This window comes from Dendrobates tinctorius, unplaced genomic scaffold (genome assembly GCF_039654945.1).
Source record: "Dendrobates tinctorius isolate UK_male_01 unplaced genomic scaffold, ASM3965494v1 ptg000162l, whole genome shotgun sequence".
Lineage (NCBI taxonomy): Eukaryota > Metazoa > Chordata > Amphibia > Anura > Dendrobatidae > Dendrobates > Dendrobates tinctorius.
In genome coordinates this window covers 73958203-73978147 of record NW_027361829.1, presented here as the reverse complement: position 1 = coordinate 73978147, position 19945 = coordinate 73958203, and the positions used below count along the sequence as shown (strand labels likewise).

The 19945-nt window shown below is 43.6% G+C and overlaps 1 protein-coding gene across 1 annotated transcript in view; it reads right to left on the bottom strand.

Annotated features, from left to right (window-relative positions):
* Positions 1-19945, bottom strand: part of LOC141052558 (transmembrane channel-like protein 2) — a 362090-nt gene that overhangs the window by 95520 nt on the left and 246625 nt on the right. The window contains exons 13-14 of the mRNA XM_073549810.1: positions 9874-10029; positions 8142-8270 (exon numbers count right to left, since the gene is read on the bottom strand). Of these exons, the coding sequence (XP_073405911.1) occupies positions 8142-8270; positions 9874-10029 (285 nt within the window). The remainder of the gene's footprint in view (positions 1-8141; positions 8271-9873; positions 10030-19945) is intronic.

The window sequence follows — 19945 nt, the reverse complement described above, 5'->3', positions numbered from 1 at the left end:
CTGGGTTCTCAGTTCCCCCACATCGGTCGGGTCCCCATAGGCCTCTGCTAAGATCAGTAACACCCGGATGAAGGTGTTGAGCTGCCCTCGGGGCCTCAACATTACGGTATCCCGGGCTTCCCCGTCCAACGCCATCAGGGCCTCTTCTGCCTCTAGGTCAGGGGTAAGCTGATGCATCCTAAATAACCCACACATTCGCTCCGTCCAGTTCCACAGCATAGTATTGCTGCCGGAGAACCTGGGTAGATTGCTTAGCATGGCCCCCAAAGAAATGCTGGGCCAGGGGCCCTCGTCGTCCGCGCTCGGAGACTGCATACTGCCGACTGCGCCAAAAGTGGTACTAGCAGGTAAGCAGGATGCAGTGACGAATCACGAGACGGTTTGGTGTTTTTATAATGTTTATGGGCCTAGAGGTGACTTTCCTCAGGCTCGGCCTGACCGGCAAAAAGGGGGAACACGGGTTGCCCTTGCAGGGGCTCAATGCAAATAAACACAAACGATAGAACATGACTACTTCCGGCAACAGCCGGTCACTATAGGGCCGCGGTATGGCTGATTACGGGTCCTTAATCATAAAGTCAACTTAGCCGTTCAGATGTCCCTCGCTGTTCGGGTTGGTGGTCTTTCGGCGTAGTAGTTGCTGGGTCCAGTTGCTGAGACGATGGCGAAGTCTTTGCGCGCTCTGGCGCACTGATGACACTGGAGCCCCACAGGCTCCGGCGGGGTCCTTGGACGATTGGGCCGCAGCCCCCGGCTTGGGGCAAGCGGCAGCGATGGGTGGTGGCGGATGACAGGCCACATGCGCAGCTAATGGCTGCGACGGGGAGTCCGCAGTCAGTAGAGGCCCGGCCCTTGCCGCGGACCAGAGCTGGACAGTAATGGCCGCCAGCGGTGCTGTACTTGCCGCGGCCACTCGTGAGGACAGGGTGGCTGCTGGCAGTGGGGAACAGGCCGCCGACGCGGGCTCAGGTGGGACGGCAGCGGCCGCGGGTGATCGCGAGCAGGCCGCAGCCGCGGGCTGAGGGGAAGCGGCAGCGGCCGCGGGTTGAACTGGGGCCGCAGTGGCCGCGGGCTGGAGCGGGGCAGCAAGTCTTAAATAGTCACCTCGGTACCATCCCTCTGGAGTCCTCGGTGAGCGTCCTCCCTGGCACTAGTGAGTCGCTCTCCCTTGCAGCAGCTTCCACTGTCTCCGGCTCTCTCTGTGCCGGTCTGCTGACTCATCGCCCCTGGAATTCCCCACCTTCTTTATATTGGTCCCTCCACAGCCCATCTGTCTGTCACAGTGGTCCGTCCCTGAATCCTGTCCCCCGGGGACAGTTTCCCCCGGAACCCAGATGACGGCTCCCATGGTTCCGGCCCGGGCACTCGACGGGGGCCGTTCCTCCCACACTGTACTATACTGCCTCTATTGATTGTGAATAGAGGGGCACCACATATGCTCTGCTGGAATTTTATTTAACGCACAACTCACTGTGGTGTAGTGATTAGAAACAGGGAGCTTCATATGTCTGTTCTAGTGATCGGTTGGAAGTCCCAGCAGTGTTGCCCCCGGTGTTGTTAGGTGATAAATGTCTAATCTGAGCTTACTACAGACATAATTTTATATTGGCATATTTTAGCTGAAAAAAATATTGAATTTCTAACATTTTAAACTGTGCTTTTTTTCTAAGAATTTTAGAAAAGTTTTTTTATTTATGAAAATCAAACTTGGAGCTTTTACTATTCTGTGTAAAAGTCCTATAGCAAAAAAAAAAAAAAGACGAAAATAAACCAAACTTCACATGTGCAACCCACAACTAATGCTAGATTCAGACATCTGCTTTCATTTTTTACAATTAAAATGGCCCCTTTTTCTTTTACGTGCCATCCGCTTTACCACTATTTTGCATCAATGTTGCATCTATTTGTTTTCTCATTAATTTTTAAAAACTGAAAAAAGTTGACTTTTTTTATCCATTGATGCTTAGCAATCAATGGACAAATTTTTATTTTTTTATTTTTTTTAACTACAAGACATACTTTTTAGCAAGATAAAATCTTGCTAAAAATATGTATGCATTATATTTTGAAGGCATGATATGATAGAGAATGCTGACACAGCATCCTTCTCAATCACTGAGAGAACTGCTCTCTCTCCTCATGCCAGACTTTGCTCTACATGATCAGTTAAGGGCAGGAGAGGAAGTTCCAAGGACCTGTACATTACTAAATGTGTGCATTGATGTAGCTGAATTGTATGTTGATGTAGCTGAGCTGTGTGTATTCACCTGAAGCAGAGCTGTGTGTGTTGCAGAACTGTGTGTATGTAAGAGAACCTAGACAAAGACTGTATAGCTGCCTGCAAATAGTGGTAATGAACATAATTTTATTAGTATATCAAATTAAATATAAAAAAATTTAAAAACATGTGAGAGACAAGGGAGGGCTCAGACTTGGCAGGAGGAGATGAGATGGATTATGAATAAATATATGCTATCTAAATGAAGTGTTAAAAATGATAAAGGTCATAGTGATATTTGGTATGAACATCACATAACAGGAAACTAGTGGCATTGCATGATAATACAAATAACAGTGTAGAGTCAGAATATTAAAAGCTGAAAAAATAGCTTAAAGGAGAAAATAGTAGATGTAGATAGTACCCATATAGATCACTTTCTGCTAGAAAGGCACCATTCTATTTTTAGCTTTTAATTTTCTGACTCTAGAGCCATCATTTACTAACTGTTCATATTGTGATGCCATTATACTTGATCTTTACAATGATATACAACGATACATTTAGAACAACTCTGGCTGAAATTTTGTGTAGAAATTGTGTGCGTATGCAGCAGAACTCTGCGTGCATGTTCATGTAGCAGAGCTGTGTGTATGTACCAGAACTGTGTATGTGCATACACAGCAGAGCTAAGTGTGCATGTTTTGTTCAATGTTGTGTAAATTTGTGTCTTTCAGAAAGTGTACATAATGTACATCCTGTAAGGCTATATGTGTATAAAGGTACTGTCACACTCAGCGATGCACCAGCGATCCCGATGACGATATGGATCGCTGGTGCATCGCTAAGTGATCGCTAGTGAGCTGCCACACAGGCAGATCTCACCAGCGACATAGCAGGGGTCGGAGGTAAGTATTACACATAGCGATATGGCTAGCAATATCGCTGCTACGTCACAAAACAGTGACGTTACAGCGATATTGCTAGCGATATTGCTTAGTGTGGCGGGGCCTTAATACACATGCTGCAGAGAAACACTAACAGTAGATCTATTACCCCCTTATTCCATCCTAGTTTATTAAAATTAGTGATATTGACCCCTCCACATCTTTACACTAACATGGATGTTTTATTTAGTTGGTGACATAATTTTCCTAATTACTGCTGTCTAACCTGGGGTGCATATAATAATAAGGTGTGCCCTATAATCTGAAAAATTATGTATATGCTTTATCTCTATATCCCTGTCTAGCACTCTGCAATGAAAAATGACGTGAACCAAATTAAATATATAATAATTATTGGTAGCACATCACTTTGTGCAAATGGGCAAGGTGCTGCTCATAACATTTTGGCAGAGAATGATTGTATTAATAATAATGCACAAAAGCTCAAATCAGGGCTTCATCATTCCCTATTGTCTGCCTGCCAAAATCTGGCCATTTTATATTTGATGAAAAAACACCAGGAAAAAAACAAAGCAAAAATATGGTGTTTCTACTTCAAATGCTCCCTGTGAAATAACCCGTCGCATTTCATGGATAGGTAGTACATGTTTTATTTCTGATACTAAACTTTTCTATTCAAGATATTATGCTTTTGGTAACAGTATTGAGTGTGCCATTACAGGGACATGTGCCTATTGTTAATTGTCTTAATTCATTAATGTATCATATATAGATCTGATGATTACAGTGTGTTGTTCTTTACGGCCATCTACTGGCCATTGTTATTATATGCTTTCATGTTCTGAAGCTGTAATTTCCACAATGCCTCTCTCTATATAACTCCTCCTATCTTTTTCCCCACATCCTTTCTTGCTGGTCAGAGCCATCTTGGCAGAAATGTACATCAGGCCTGAAGAGAGAATTCTCCTGTTACCTCTTATCATGCACCATTCTAGCTCATCTTCATTCCTTCATATTCCCTGACATCTCACCTAGTATCACTGAGGTACTGTGAATAAAATATGTTTCAGTTCACCACTGCATAGTCCTTCCCGGATTTACCATATGTAGCTGTTTGAGCATAGGAGGAAAGGGTAGCGAGTAACATTGTCTGCCACTGCTTGTACAGAGATCCATGCTCACAGCTCGCGGAGACATCTCACATATGTGCATTGGTACTGTATTCAAAGGGAATTCGTAGTTAAAATTCCGCGCTGCCGCTGGGATGAATTCCAGGAGAATGTTGTAGATTCACAGTGGTTTTACTAACGCGTTTCAGGGGTCTCATGCCCCCTTCATCAGGAAATACTACACAGTATATACAGGCATTCCAGCAGCAGCGCAGAATTTTAACTACGAATTCCCTTTGAATACAGTACTTCTTCTGGTCGTTGAAGACCTGTGGATCTGCAGCAGCCGCTATATATATGCTCTTATCTCATCCTAACCAGGTGAGCAAATTTTGTGGTATATTCTATCCTTTGTAATGTGGATAAGACCCTATTGCGCTTTTTGTCTCCCCATTCTTTTGCAATATATGTGCATTGGTGGCAGATGATGAGTGCTTTACTATATTTCTTTCTGATCGTACATTCATAGATTTTCTACCTGTGTTCTATACAAAGTACAATAATTGAGTTGCATAGTGAAAAGACTGTTCTGTTACATTAGCTTGTGGATGCACTATGACAAATGAGAACATTGGTAATGTTCTGGCCTACAACCGCTATACTGATGATATTTTAATCATCTGGACGGCGTCTGAGCAACACCTAAAGACGTTCCACGAACAGTTTAATCAATTTCATTCCACCATCAACTTAGCACTCAACTACTCCAGCACTGAGATTAACTTTTTAGACACCATCATTAAGCTAAAGAACAATGAAATAGAGACATCCCTTTCTCCGAAGCCAATCGACCGTCCAACATACCTTAAATGGGACAGTTTCCATCCAAAACACATAAAAAAACTCTATTGTTTACAGCCAAGCCACCAGATGCAATCGTATATGTTCCAACCCCATGGACAGAGACAAACACCTTGGTAGCCTCAGAAAGACCTTTTTGAATCAGGGCTACCATCCAAGAACAGTTGAAAACCAAATTACAAGAGCTACCAGAATATCAAGAAATCACCTGCTACATTACAAAGTTAAAGAAGAAAATAACCGGGTGCCTCTAGTGGTCACCTACAATCCAAATCTGGAAGTGCTACGGGGAGCTGCACGGAAATTGCAACTTTTACTACAAAAGATGCCCGATTACAATCCATATTTCCAGACCCCCACTGCTGTGCTTTAGGCAGCCCCCAAATTTAAGAAGCATCATTGTCAGAAGCTCCCTGTCCTCCTCAACAGCTGCAGGAACCTTTACTTGCAACCAGAAAAAATGTAAAACCTGTCCATTAATGACCACGGACAAGATAAAGATCCCCAATTCACATCAGGACTACAAGATCCCAGGTACTTTCAGCAGCATCACATCTAATGTGGTGTACTTAATTATTTGTACTAAAGGTCCAACTGGGGGGGTCTGTATGTGGGGGAGACAGGGAAAAAACTGAGAACATGGATGAATTCTCATCGTCACACTAAGAGAAAAAAGAATGAATCAACCTGTGGCAAAACATTTTTGTATCCCAGGTCATAGCATGATGGACATTAAATTACTTGTATTAAAAGGTAACTTCAAGTCTCAGAGAGACAGATGAGTCTCGGAGTACAAATTTATGAAAACTTTTCACACACTCAGTGCAGGAATGAATGTGTCGCATGGATTTATGTCCTTTTACATCAATTAAGCAATTTGCTCTTCAGACCTTCTGGGGTCATCACAACACAGAACCAGACCCCAATCAGAGGACAATAAAACTTTCACGCTCCTTATCTATGAACTGTTCCAATATTTATGTTTATCCCTCTCCCATAATGACAATTCTGCTTCACCTCACTTGCCTTATCTATTGCGTTATTTCTGTGCTGTGTTGTGTATAAATATGTGATTCTTCAGATTTTGTATTAGTCTATGCCTGATGAAGAGACCTGAGTAATCTCGAAAGCTTGCAATGTGTTACCATCTTTTCAGTTAACCATTAAAAGGTATCAACCACTGAGGACTCTCAATTCTAAGTATTTATTATATCTACTGGCTAACACGGTACAAAGATATACAGTGGGGCAAAAAAGTATTTAGTCAGTCAGCAATAGTGCAAGTTCCACCACTTAAAAAGATGAGAGGCGTCTGTAATTTACATCATAGGTAGACCTCAACTATGGGAGACAAACTGAGAAAAAAAAATCCAGAAAATCACATTGTCTGTTTTTTTTTCCTTTTATTTGCATATTATGGTGGAAAATAAGTATTTGGTCAGAAACAAGCAATCAAGATTTCTGGCTCTCACAGACCTGTAACTTCTTCTTTAAGAGTCTCCTCTTTCCTCCACTCATTACCTGTAGTAATGGCACCTGTTTAAACTTGTTATCAGTATAAAAAGACACCTGTGCACACCCTCAAACAGTCTGACTCCAAACTCCACTATGGTGAAGACCAAAGAGCTGTCAAAGGACACCAGAAACAAAATTGTAGCCCTGCACCAGGCTGGGAAGACTGAATCTGCAATAGCCAACCAGCTTGGAGTGAAGAAATCAACTGTGGGAGCAATAATTAGAAAATGGAAGACATACAAGACCACTGATAATCTCCCTCGATCTGGTGCTCCACGCAAAATCCCACCCCGTGGGGTCAGAATGATCACAAGAACGGTGACCAAAAATCCCAGAACCACGTGGGGGGACCTAGTGAATGAACTGCAGAGAGCTGGGACCAATGTAACAAGGCCTACCATAAGTAACACACTACGCCACCATGGACGCAGATCCTGCAGTGCCAGACGTGTCCCACTGCTTAAGCCTGTACATGTCCGGGCTCGTCTGAAGTTTGCTAGAGAGCATTTGGATGATCCAGAGGAGTTTTGGGAGAATGTCCTATGGTCTGATGAAACCAAACTGGAACTGTTTGGTAGAAACACAACTTGTCGTGTTTGGAGGAAAAAGAATACTGAGTTGCATCCATCAAACACCATACCTACTGTAAAGCATGGTGGTGGAAACATCATGCTTTGTGGCTGTTTCTCTGCAAAGGGGCCAGGACGACTGATCCGGGTACATGAAAGAATGAATGGGGCCATGTATCGTGAGATTTTGAGTGCAAACCTCCTTCCATCAGCAAGGGCATTGAAGATGAAACGTGGCTGGGTCTTTCAACATGACAATGATCCAAAGCACACCGCCAGGGCAACGAAGGAGTGGCTTCATAAGAAGCATTTCAAGGTCCTGGAGTGGCCTAGCCAGTCTCCAGATCTCAACCCTATAGAAAACCTTTGGAGGGAGTTGAAAGTCCGTGTTGCCAAGCGAAAAGCCAAAAACATCACTGCTCTAGAGGAGATCTGCATGGAGGAATGGGCCAACATACCAACAACAGTGTGTGGCAACCTTGTGAAGACTTACAGAAAACGTTTGACCTCTGTCATTGCCAACAAAGGATATATCACAAAGTATTGAGATGAAATTTTGTTTCTGACCAAATACTTATTTTCCACCATAATATGCAAATAAAATGAAAAAAAAACAGACAATGTGATTTTCTGGATTTTTTTTTCTCAGTTTGTCTCCCATAGTTGAGGTCTACCTATGATGTAAATTACAGACGCCTCTCATCTTTTTAAGTGGTGGAACTTGCACTATTGCTGACTGACTAAATACTTTTTTGCCCCACTGTATCTCTTTCCTGTATCAACATTGGTAATGAACACATACAGTACCTAGTTAATGGCATGCTTGTGGGTTTTCTGCAAAAAATTAATTAAGCAATATACAATGAGCAAGAAAGAAATCGGAAGCACACAAGTCAAATGCATAAAATCCTAACATGCAATACGAATATATATGAATATTGTGAAGTGTAAAATTACTTACAAATCCAGCTTCCAAGTCCCAGCACCAACAGTAGTTCATGAATCTCACAAAGCAGGCACGAAGGAAATCTCCAACTAGGATAGTGACATATGTCACTAGAATGTCAGATACTGTCAGTCTAACAAATTCCTAATTGGGATACAAGCAGTAAAAAACAAAGTAGAATATGGGACATTGGCTGATATGGATAAAATTGTATTGAGCAGCTAAAATAATATATAGACAGTAACAATTTTACCTTTTGTTACAAATTTAATGAATTTTCTCATAAAAGAGAATGTAACATTACAGACAAACTTTTTCTTACAATAGCAAAAACTTTCACCTCCAGAACCACATTTTTCCCTCAAAATTTTAAACCTGAAAACATGTAAATGTAGAGATACTGACTATATTTTTATAAAGTGTCTTTATGTGCAGTTTTAAGCCTACTATGCTAAGCATAATACTATTTTAAACATAGACATACTGTAAGCTATGATTAAGAGCTTATTACTTGAAATGCGTTAGTTCACTTATCTGTTATTACCTGATTATTGCAGACAGTGTTTGGAGTATCAAGATTCTAATCATAGGCACAATCCTGGTTTAGGGTACCGTTACATGTAGCGACGCATCAACGATTCCGACAATGATACGATCTGGCTAAGATCGTTTGAGCATCGCTAGTAAGCAGTCATACAGGCCGATCTTCATAACGACGCATCAGCGATCAGCGATGTCACTAACCACCACGGCGATCGTTGGTACCGTGTCACACACTGTCTATAATAGCGATTCAGACTTTGAATAGGCGTCCTTCAGCGCTATCTATATGAGTTCGGAGTCGCCAAAGAGGTCGTTCGTCGTTGATAAGGGGCGTCAAACACAGCGATGCATGCTGGTCAGCGTGACGCCAGCAATCAAAAAATGATCCTGAATGTTCGCGCACGATCAGCGACATCACAGCAGGGAGCCGGTCGTTTCCGCGTGTCACACTTAGCGAGATCGCTAGCGATGTCGCTGTTGCGTCACAAAATCGTTGTCGCTTCAGCGATATCGCTAGCGATCTCGCCGTGTGTAACGGGGGCTTAAGAGCTTGCTACAAACGCATAACCTGTCTACGATAAAGAAATATGGATTTCTTCTATTTTAGTTTGAGCTCTACTTTGTCGTTGTGCTATGCTCTCCTGATCAGTAACATCAGAAACACCGTTTCCTAATTAAAAGTTCTGTTTTTTTTTACTGTATATTCTCATTCTTTAGTAACGGTGTGAGAATCCTGTAGGCCCAGTTTGTACTTTTATTTATTGCTCTATACAGCCCTGAATACACGTTAGACTATCGTTGGCCAAACCTACCAATATGTATGGGGGCCATTGGTAGATGATTGTCGAGGGGAATTAAGGGTTTGGCTCATTCAATTTTAGGCAGCCTATCCTTTTGTTCTCCCTAAAATAAGCCGCCAAAAGAGATGTCTGGCAATGGCGCACTTGTGGACATCACAGGAGCACTCAGCAGAGTGAGTGCTCATATGTTTGGGAGAGATGACCAAAACAGCTGCCAGCACAGCGAAAACATTATTTGTCCTATGGCCATCAACAGTATATGGAGGGCTAAAATGCAGTCCCACTTCAAAATTTTAGATTTGCGTTCGGCCATTATTCAGTTTAAACCAGAAATGATAACTGATTTGCTCCCACATAAACAGAATATAGTTTTATATATTAGATAATGTAGTAACTGTTCTTACAACTCCAACATTGGTTTCCCAGCATGGACCCCTGGGGACATCAGCAGGATGTAGTGGTGGCGGTGTGGTGTCAGTTCCATTCATGAAGGTGCTTGAATTGTAGTAATTGTATAAGGTCCAGTAAGTGATATTCTTTATCGAGTCTTCTTGAGCTAGCTGTTACAAATGAAAAATATAATTTTACACACCGATGTATACATAAATGCATCTTACCATTGTTTGAAACTGCTGTTGTACTGTATCAGTATGCATCTTTTTCTGTGAATTTAAGAAAATTTGCTGTACTTTTCTGTGCTTTATTTTCAATGTTAGCGTAGGAACTTGCAAATTTTTATAATTTGGCAAAATATTACCCAATACTGTATCATTTTACAAGATGCAGTTTGGCAGTGTGATGCTGCATGGAAGAGGGTTGTCAGTATTTTGTGTTGGATTAACATGGTGCCCACATGATATAATTGTATGAGCATAAGTGACTTTGTGACTGGCTGGCAATGCTTCCAGACTTGTATGTGTGAAAAACAGCATAAGATAGGCAAAGAAAAAACATTTCTAATAGCCAGTGATTTTTGAAAGGTTATATGCTATTTTACAGGTTATCAATCTAAAAATTACAGTAACATATCAAAGAGCATATTGTCATTCACCACATAGTATGATAAAACAGCTGTTTATTTTGTTTTCATGCTTGAGAGATATACAAATACATTTGATGACAATATACAGCAGATCAATAGTCATAGTATGTGGTGAATGCCAATCTAGATTTTAGGATTTCTGCTTCCAACAGGTGGCGCTATAGAGTTTATGTACTCTTCCTCTCAGAAAAGGCAATTTGCATATTAAATTTCCCAGAGGAGCATTGCACTGCAAATAAGCCTCCTCACCTTGGAATGCTAAACCCATTACGTCACTCTCCACAAGGAGAAACGTTACCCCTTAACCCTCAATCTAGTTTTTGATATGTTACATTTGAACAAAATAAACTGTAGTTTTTGAGATGACATATGAAGCAGGCTTTGGTCCATAATTTTAGTCTAAGATTATTTTTAATTAATGTAATTCCATCTAATGTCAAACCTGGCAGTACTCCCAATGATAGGAGATCTCTGTTATAGCAAGCATCTAGGCCAAAAGAAACTAAGTCTAAGGCTGGTTTCACACTTGCGTTTTTTTGCGCTGTTTTTTTAGCGCAAAAAAACGCATGCGTTTTTTCCCTATACTTTAATATGGGTGTGCATAGGTGTGCATACATATGCGTTTGTACGCGTTTGTATGCACATACGTTTTTTGCAGTGTGCGCTCGGGCGCACAAAATGCATTCTGTTGCATTTTTTGTGCGTCTGACTTGCCCCCCAAAAAACGCATGCGCACGCAATGCGTTTTTTTACAGCAAACCACCCATTATAGTCTATGGGTGCGCATACGTGTGCATTGTAATGCGCAAAAAAATGCACCAAAACCAGCAAAAAACCACACACAAACGCATGATGTGTTTTTTTCATGCATTTGTGTGCGCAAAAAATGCGCAGCAAAAAAACGCAAGTGTGAAAGTAGCCTCAAGCTGCGAACTGCTTAGCCACAGTCTTATTCCATATTTCAGCCAGTGTGTAATACTTACACAATACATTCCTGAACTTCTTCACCATGTCAAGGGGATGAAGGAAATATTAAGGTAAAAGGAACGCACACGATGGCAAACTGCCATCACCCCCAATGTCACTGTAGTGATAACTCACATAAAAAAACATACAATATTTTTCCGTGCATTGATTGTAATTATCTGAAACAGATTACATTGCTGTTCTCTGTTTGTACTGAATACAATGAGATTAGGTACTTCACGTGTTTTCTTTTTTTATGATTTGATGCAATTTCCAAATATTTTGTGAGTAAACAAGACCTGACCAAAAATGTTCTTTGTATTCCAATTAGGAATTCCATTATCTCAAAGATTTGCGCTTTCTTTCATACCCGGCGTCATATTCAGAATTAGGGATGAGCGAGTATACTCGTTAGGATTCGGTACTCGGCGAGTAATGCGGTACTCGAATCCTGGCGAGTGTTTCTCTACTCGCCTCGCAATATTCAGCACAGCCCACACAGCCCAGCACAGCCCTGCACAGTCCCCGCACAGCCCAGCACAGTCGCGCACAGCCCGGCACAGTACCTGCACAGCCCAGCACAGTACCTGCACAGCCACAGCCCAGCACAGTCCCCGCACAGCCCAGCACAGTCCCCGCACAGCCCAGCACAGTCCCGCACAGCCCAGCAGTCCCGCACAGCCCGTCACAGTCCCCACACAGTACCTGTACAGCCCGGCACAGTCCCCACACAGTATCTGCACAGCCCAGCACAGGGCCAGCACAGTCCCCACACAGCCCACCACAGTCTCGCACAGCCCACCACAGTCCCCACACAGTACCTGCACAACCCAGCACAGTCTCGCACAGGCCAGCACAGCCCAGCACAGTCCTGCACAGCCCAGCAGTCCCGCCCAGCCCGGCACAGTCCCCACACAGTACCTGCACAGCCCAGCACAGTCCCGCACAGGCCAGCACAGTCCCGCACAGGCCGGCACAGTCTTCGCATAGTCCCCGCCCAGCCCAGCACACACACACAACCCATTACTCGCATTTCCCATAGACTTACTTTGGACTTGCTACTGGTTATGAGTACCTGAGTATTAGGAGGTACTCGTAACGAGTACAGCGAGTCCGAGTATTTCGCTACTCGCTCATCCCTATTCAGAATGTTACTCAAAAAATGTTATATATATATATATATATATATATATATATATATATATATATATATATTACATACAGCCCTGGCAAAAATTAAGAGACCAATTTCAAATGTTCAGTTTGTCTGATTTTTCTCTTTATAGGTATATTTTTGAGTAAAATGTAAATTGTTCTTTTAGTCTATAAACTTCTGACATGTTTCCGAATTTCCAAGCAATACATTTTGTAATTTTTTTTTTACAAAGAAATTTGGTCAAAATTAAAAAAACAAACAGTGCTTTCAGACCTCAAATAATGCAAGGAAAACAAGTTCATAATCATTAAGAAATAACAATGCTAATGTTTTAACTCAGGATGAGTTGTGAAATCAATGATTTGTGGAAGAACCATGATTTTTAATCACAGCTTTCATGCGTCTTGGCAAGCTTGCCCCCAGTCTTTCACACTGCTTCTGGTGCAACAATTTAAGCAGTTCTTTGTTTGATGACTTGTGACTATCCATCATCCTCTTGATTACATTCCAGAGGTTTTCAATGGGGTTCAGGTCTGGAGAATGGGCTGCCCATGACAGAGCTTTGATGTGGTGGTCTCTTAAATTAAGAGACCACTGCAAAATTTTCAGTTTGTCTGATTTTTCTCTTTATAGGTATATTTTTTAAGTCAAATGTAAATAGCTCTTTTATTCTATAAACTACTGACAATATGTTTTTGAGTTTCCAAGCACTAAATTTTGTATTTATTTTCAGAAAATGGGAAATGGTCAAAATAACAAGAAAATGCAGTGCTTGAAGACCTCAAATAATGCTAAGAAAACAAGTTCATAATTATTTAAAACAACAATACTAATGTTTTAACTCAGGAAGAGTTCAGAAATCAATATTTTGTGGAATAACCATGATTTTTAATCACAGCTTTCATGCATCTTGGCATGCTTTCCACCAGTCTTTCCTATGGCCTTTGGGTGACATTATGCTACTCCTGGTACAAAAATGTAAGCAGTTCTTCTTTGATTGATGGCTTGTGACTATCCATCTTCCTCTTGATTACATTCCAGAGGTTTTCAATGGGGTTGAGGTCTGGAGATTGGGCTGGCCATGACAGGGATTTTGTCAGAGACACCGCACTGCACTTGCTCATAGAGTCAGTGCGCGTGTCCTGAGTACAGAAGCAGTGCTCAAAGATACCTGTGGAGAAGGGCAGCAGAGGTGACCATGCGTGCTTCAGGCTAATAGTGTCAGGGTCCAGTCAGCGCTGGAAGGTAAAGAGGCATAGGACCTGCGGACACTGAAACTGAATAATCTGTCACGGGACCTATGGTCATGTGACTGCAAGGGGGCGGGGCTTAGCATCCTGTTTTCAGATAAGACAGGACACCATACAACAACTCAGAGTCAGGCAAAACAGAGGTCACAGCAGTACGGGCAAACGAGGTACAGGAGGGACAAACAGACGGGTAGTCAGACAAAGCCAAAGGTCATACACAAGAGGGTGACATGGTACCAAGGGGACAAGCAGAGAGAAGTCGGGTCACAAGCAGAGAGTCATACACAAGAGGTAGCACAGTACAAGAGGGTCAGGCAGAACTCGTAACAGGGACAGAACCAGATCACAACTGAACAAGCAAGCAAGATATCAGGCACAAGGCACACGTATACAAGAGGTCACTTAACTCAGCCGAGGGCAGGAGTATAACTGACACCGGACCCAGGTCCAGTGAGCACTAAATAGCCTCCTTCTGCCAGAGAGAGGCAGCATGATTAACCCATAGTCTAACCAGGACGGGTCAAAGCGAAATCCTGTCCTGGATCATGACAGTACCCTCCTCTCAATGGGGGGGCCACCGGACCCCCAGGTCTCTCAGGGTACTTGGCGTGAAAGGCTCGGATCAACCGATCTGCATGAACTGATCGAGCAGGAACCCACGAGCGTTCCTCAGGACCGTAGCCCTTCCAATGTATCAGATACTGAAGGGCGCGACGGACCAACCTGGAGTCGACAATTCATTCCACCTCGTACTCAGCCTGCCCATCTACCAAAACCGGTGTCGGGGAAGATGATGATCCCTCCCCACCGGACCTCACAGGTTTCAAAAGGGCCTTATGGAAAACATTAGGGATCCTTAGAGATGGCGGAAGACTCAACCGAAAAGCCACCGGGTTAACTGCTTCGATAATTACATAGGGACCTATAAACTTGGGTCCAAGCTTCGCAGAGGGGACCTTGAGCCTTATATTTTTGGTGGATAACCATACCTTATCTCCGACCTGAAACACTGGACCCACAGATTGTTTTTTGTCCGCAAAAAATTTAAATTTGTCCTGGGCCTTCGTAATGTTATTCTGGACCTCCCACCATAACTCCCCCAACCGCTGGATCATCTCATCCGCCCCAGGACACCCAGAATTCAAGAGGGAAAATTCTCCAAAATGAGGATGAAACCCATAATTGCAAAAAAATGGAGATGTACCCGTAGACTGGTTAGTGCGGTTGTTAAATGCAAACTCAGCCAATGGTAACACAGAACACCAATCATCCTGTCGGGCTGAGGTCAAACAACGCAGAATTTGCTCCAGAGACTGATTGGTCCGCTCAGTCTGCCCATTAGTCTCTGGATGGTAGGCGGATGAAAAGGACAGACCAATACCCAACCTCCTACAAAAAGCTCTCCAAAATCTGGACACAAATTGCACTCCCCTATCAGACACCACATTCAGGGGTACCCCATGCAACCGCACCACATGCTCCACAAACAATCTGGACAATGTTTCCGCATTAGGTAGAGCTGCCAAAGGTACAAAATGTGCCTGCTTACTAAACCTGTCCACTACGACCCAGACCACGGTATTACCCTTGGAAGGGGGAAGGTTGTTGATGAAATCCATGGACAGATGAGTCCATGGTCTCTCAGGAATTGGCAGTGGTACCAATTCCCCGGCCGGCCGGTTATGGGGAGTTTTCGCACGGGCACAAACCTCACACGTAGACACATACTCCCCAACATCAGAGGCTAAAGAAGACCACCAGAATATTCTAGAAATGGCCTTCCGGGTTGCTGAGATCCCTGGATGTCCACCCAGAACTGAGTCATGGAACTCCTGGAGGACCTTGAGATGAAACTGAGCTGGCACAAAAAGTTTATCCACCGGCTTAGCTGGAGGTGCAAGAGCCTGGGCTTCTCGAATCTCCTGTTCCAACACATTAGAAACCTCTGCCACCACCACCCCAGGCTGAAGAATGGAGGATGGAGGTTCCGGGGGGGACACCGGATCTAGACTGCGTGACAACGCATACGCTCTGATATTCTTGGATCCTGGTCGAAAAGTGATCGAGAAGTTGAATCGGGAAAAAAAAAGTGACCATCTAGCCTGTCTGGGAGTCAACCTTTTAGCTGACTCAATGTAAGCTAGGTTTTTGTGGTCCGTGATTACCGTTATAGGATGAACAGCCCCCTCCAAAAAATGCCTCCATTCTGCAAATCCAATTTTACGGCCAGAAGTTCCCGATTCCCCACATCATAGTTTCTCTCCGCAGGGGAGAACTTCTTTGAGAAAAAGGCGCAAGGTCTTAAATTGGTCAAAGTGGCGGGTCCCTGGGACAATACCGCCCCCACCCCCACCTCTGAGGCGTCTACCTCAACAATAAATGGTTCAGAGGGGTCCGGTTGAATAAGAACCGGGGCCGACATGAAACATTTTTTCAAAAACTGAAATGCCGCTACCGCTGTGGTTGACCAATTCTTGATATTGGCCCCCTTTTGAGTCATGTCTGTGAGGGGTTTGACCACCTGTGAGAACCCCCTTATAAATTTCCGATAATAATTAGCGAACCCTAGGAAACGTTGCAGACCCTTCAAATCACACGGTTAAACCCACTCGAGAATGGCCTGCACCTTATTAGGATCCATGCGATACCCTTCTGCAGACACGATGAACCCCAGAAAGGACAGTTCCTGAACAAAAAATAAACATTTTTCAAGTTTAGCAAAAAGACCTGAGCCTTTGGAGAACTACCCGAACATGACCAATGTGAGCCTGTTTATCAGGCGAGTAGATTAAAATGTCATCCAAATACACCACCATAAAACGTCCAATCAAATCGGAGAACACATGATTTATGAAATTTTGGAAGACCGCTGGAGCGTTGGTCAGGCCAAAGGGCATGACCAAATTTTCAAACAACCCTTCAGTAGTGAGAAAAGCGGTCTTCCACTCATCTCCGTCCCGGACTCGGATAAGGTTATACTCTCCCCGTAGATCTAATTTCGAAAACCACTTAGCTCCGGACAACTGATTGTATAAATCAGGAATAAGTGGAAGGGGATAAGTATTCCTCACAGTTATTTTATTTAACTCACGAAAATCGAGGCATGGGCGCAAACCACCGTCTTTTTTTTTTTACAAAAAAGAACCCTGCCGCCACAGGAGAAACAGAAGGACGAATATGTCCCTTACGGAGGCTCTCGGAAATATATTCCTTCATCGCAGCCCGTTCATGACCCTAGAGGTTATACAGGTGGGCTTTGGGCAATTTAGCAACTGGAACCAGGTCAATGGCACAATCAAATGGGCGGTGTGGTGGTAAAACCTCAGCCTCTTTTTCGGAGAAAACGTCTGTATAATCTATCAGGCACTCCGGAATGCCTTCTAGACCCACGGACAACACAGACACAGAAACAAGACATTTCTCAGAGCAATAGGGACCCCATTTAACAATATCCCGAGATTCACAATTAATCACAGGATTATGCAGACGTAACCAGGGGAACCCCAACACCAGACCCGCAGGCAGGTTGTTCATTACAAAACATGAAATACGTTCCTGGTGTAAGGAACAAACTTTAAGGAGAAACTCTTCAGTACAAAACACAATGTCATTCTTAACCAGTGGTGTTTTGTCAATAGCAACAAGGTGAATCGGAGTCTCCAACCTAACTGTTCCTAACTTACACCTGGCCACCAAGTCAGAGTCAATAAAGTTCAATGATGAACCGCAATCCACGAAGGCAGAAGTGGATGTGGAGACACTCCCACAACAAAGTTCCACTTGAAATGACATTTTAGAAAATGCAGAAAAGGGTACCTGAGAGCCTGGGTGACCTCCACGATAATCACCCGGGCTCAGTCACTTGTTGGTTAGTGGCCGGGAGGGGCAATCCTTTTTCCAATGTCCAGACTCGCCACTGTGAACACAGCATTTTCTCACGTGCTGTTGTCTCCTTTCTTCCTCCTTAAGGTTGATGGGTCCCATCTCTGGGATTTTCAATGAAGAACTGGCTCCCCTTCCTTGGGAGAATAATGATGTCTCGGTTTGTATCACTCCCCTTGCCCGTAACCTGCGATCCATTCGGACGGCCTGTGTCATAGCTTCCTCCAGGGCATCAGGTGGGGGGTGGAGAGCCAAGGCGTCTTTCAGATGCTCAGACAGGCCTCTACGGAACAACCCCTGGAGGGCGGCGTTGTTCCAGCAGACCTCAGCAGCCCAGCGTCTGAACTCTGAGCAAAACCACTCGGCTGAGTGCTTCCCCTGGCAAACATTCATCAGCCTGTCTTCAGCCATACGCACCCGATCAGGCTCATCATAAATATGCCCCAGGGCCTCAAAAAATGCATCCACAGTCATACGCTCAGGGGCCGTGGTAGGAAGGGAGAAAGCCCAAGCTTGGGGGGCTCCCCTTAACAGAGACATAATGACCCCAACTCTCTGACTTTCATCCCCAGAAGAGTGTGGTCTTAAGGAAAAAAAAAAAGCTTACAGCCCTCCTTGAAAACTCGGAAGTCATTTTTATCTCCAGAAAAGGTATCTGGTAACTTCACTGGAGACTCAGGGGAAATTAATGTAACATCCCGAGCCCCCAATGAAAGAACCCCCTGCACAGTGTCGGCGATCAGCTGCTGAGACTGAGCCAGGACTCTTTGTTCTCCAAAGAGTTTCTGAGACATCTGCGTCAGATGCTTAACCTGCAGGGGTGGCATTTATGCACATGTAATCGAAGTACATGTATCAAAGTACTTCTGGCAGTTATAACATGGATGAATGTGACACGCATCTCTATTCTCTTCATACAGGTAACCAGCTTTTCCAATCTCTGCTCTGAATCCACTCCTGTGTCTCCATTCAATGTCAGCAAGCAGTTAATCCTGAATGCTATCTATGTGTTTTCAACTCTGCAAACTTATATCTGGTAACCAGCTTTTCCAATCTCTGCTCTGAATCCACTCCTGTGTCTCCATTCAATGTCAGCAAGCAGTTAATCCTGAATGCTATCTATGTGTTTTCAACTCTGCAAACTTATATCTGGTATATAGTTTTTTTCAACTTACTCTGCTTGTCCCCTTATGTTGTGAGGTCAAGAAACTTTTCAAAGTGCTTTATGATCCATGTAGTGCTGGACATGTGTTTATTTGACCACAACATTTTATTGGGTCCTGGTGTCTCAATTTAGTGTGATTGATTAACGAGAAGAGAGAGAGGCCAAAAAAAAAAAACTTAGCCTTAACCTCCTATATATTCAGACATAGCTAGGGGGAGCATTTATGCAGGGGTGGCATTTATGCACATGTAATCGAAGTACATGTATCAAAGTACTTCTGGCAGTTATAACATGGCAGTTAGACAGGGCAGGAGACAGGTAAGACATTTATATACATCTACTCCCTGTACATTTGGAGTACAACAAATATATACCATATGCATTTGTGTAATGTATATCCTTGCCGCTGCATTCACACACATCCACCGCCCTGGCATTAACTCTCCACACTCCATCCATATTGGCCCCTCACTTCTTTCCTCTCCTATGTATAGCACTCACGCTCTTTTCACATTGTTAAATTGCACAGATCCAGGCAGTCCCACCATTCAACACCAGAGACGCTCTCACAAATCACTTAACCATCTGCTCACTCTTTCTATCCTCCTTCTCCTAGTCGCAGGAGACATTGCTCCCAACCCTGGTCCCCCATGTTATAGAAAGTCAAACCCCCCCACTGCTACACTCAGAAACCCCTCTAATCTTATTAATATTCCCTGCATGCCATCTGTCTCTCTTAATTGTGCACTTTGGAATTCTCGCTCAGTGTGTAACAAACTCTCCTTCATTCATGACTTCTTCCTTTCTAATTCTCTTAACCTCCTGGCTCTTACTGAAACCTGGATCCAGCAGTCAGATACTACCGCTGCTGCTGCTCTTTCATACGGGGGGCTACACTTCTCTCATACCCCAAGATCAGACAATAGAGCTGGTGGAGGCGTTGGTCTGCTCCTATCACCAAAATGTACCTTTCAGGTTATCCCTCAAGTACCCTCACTTGTCTTCCCTTCTTTTG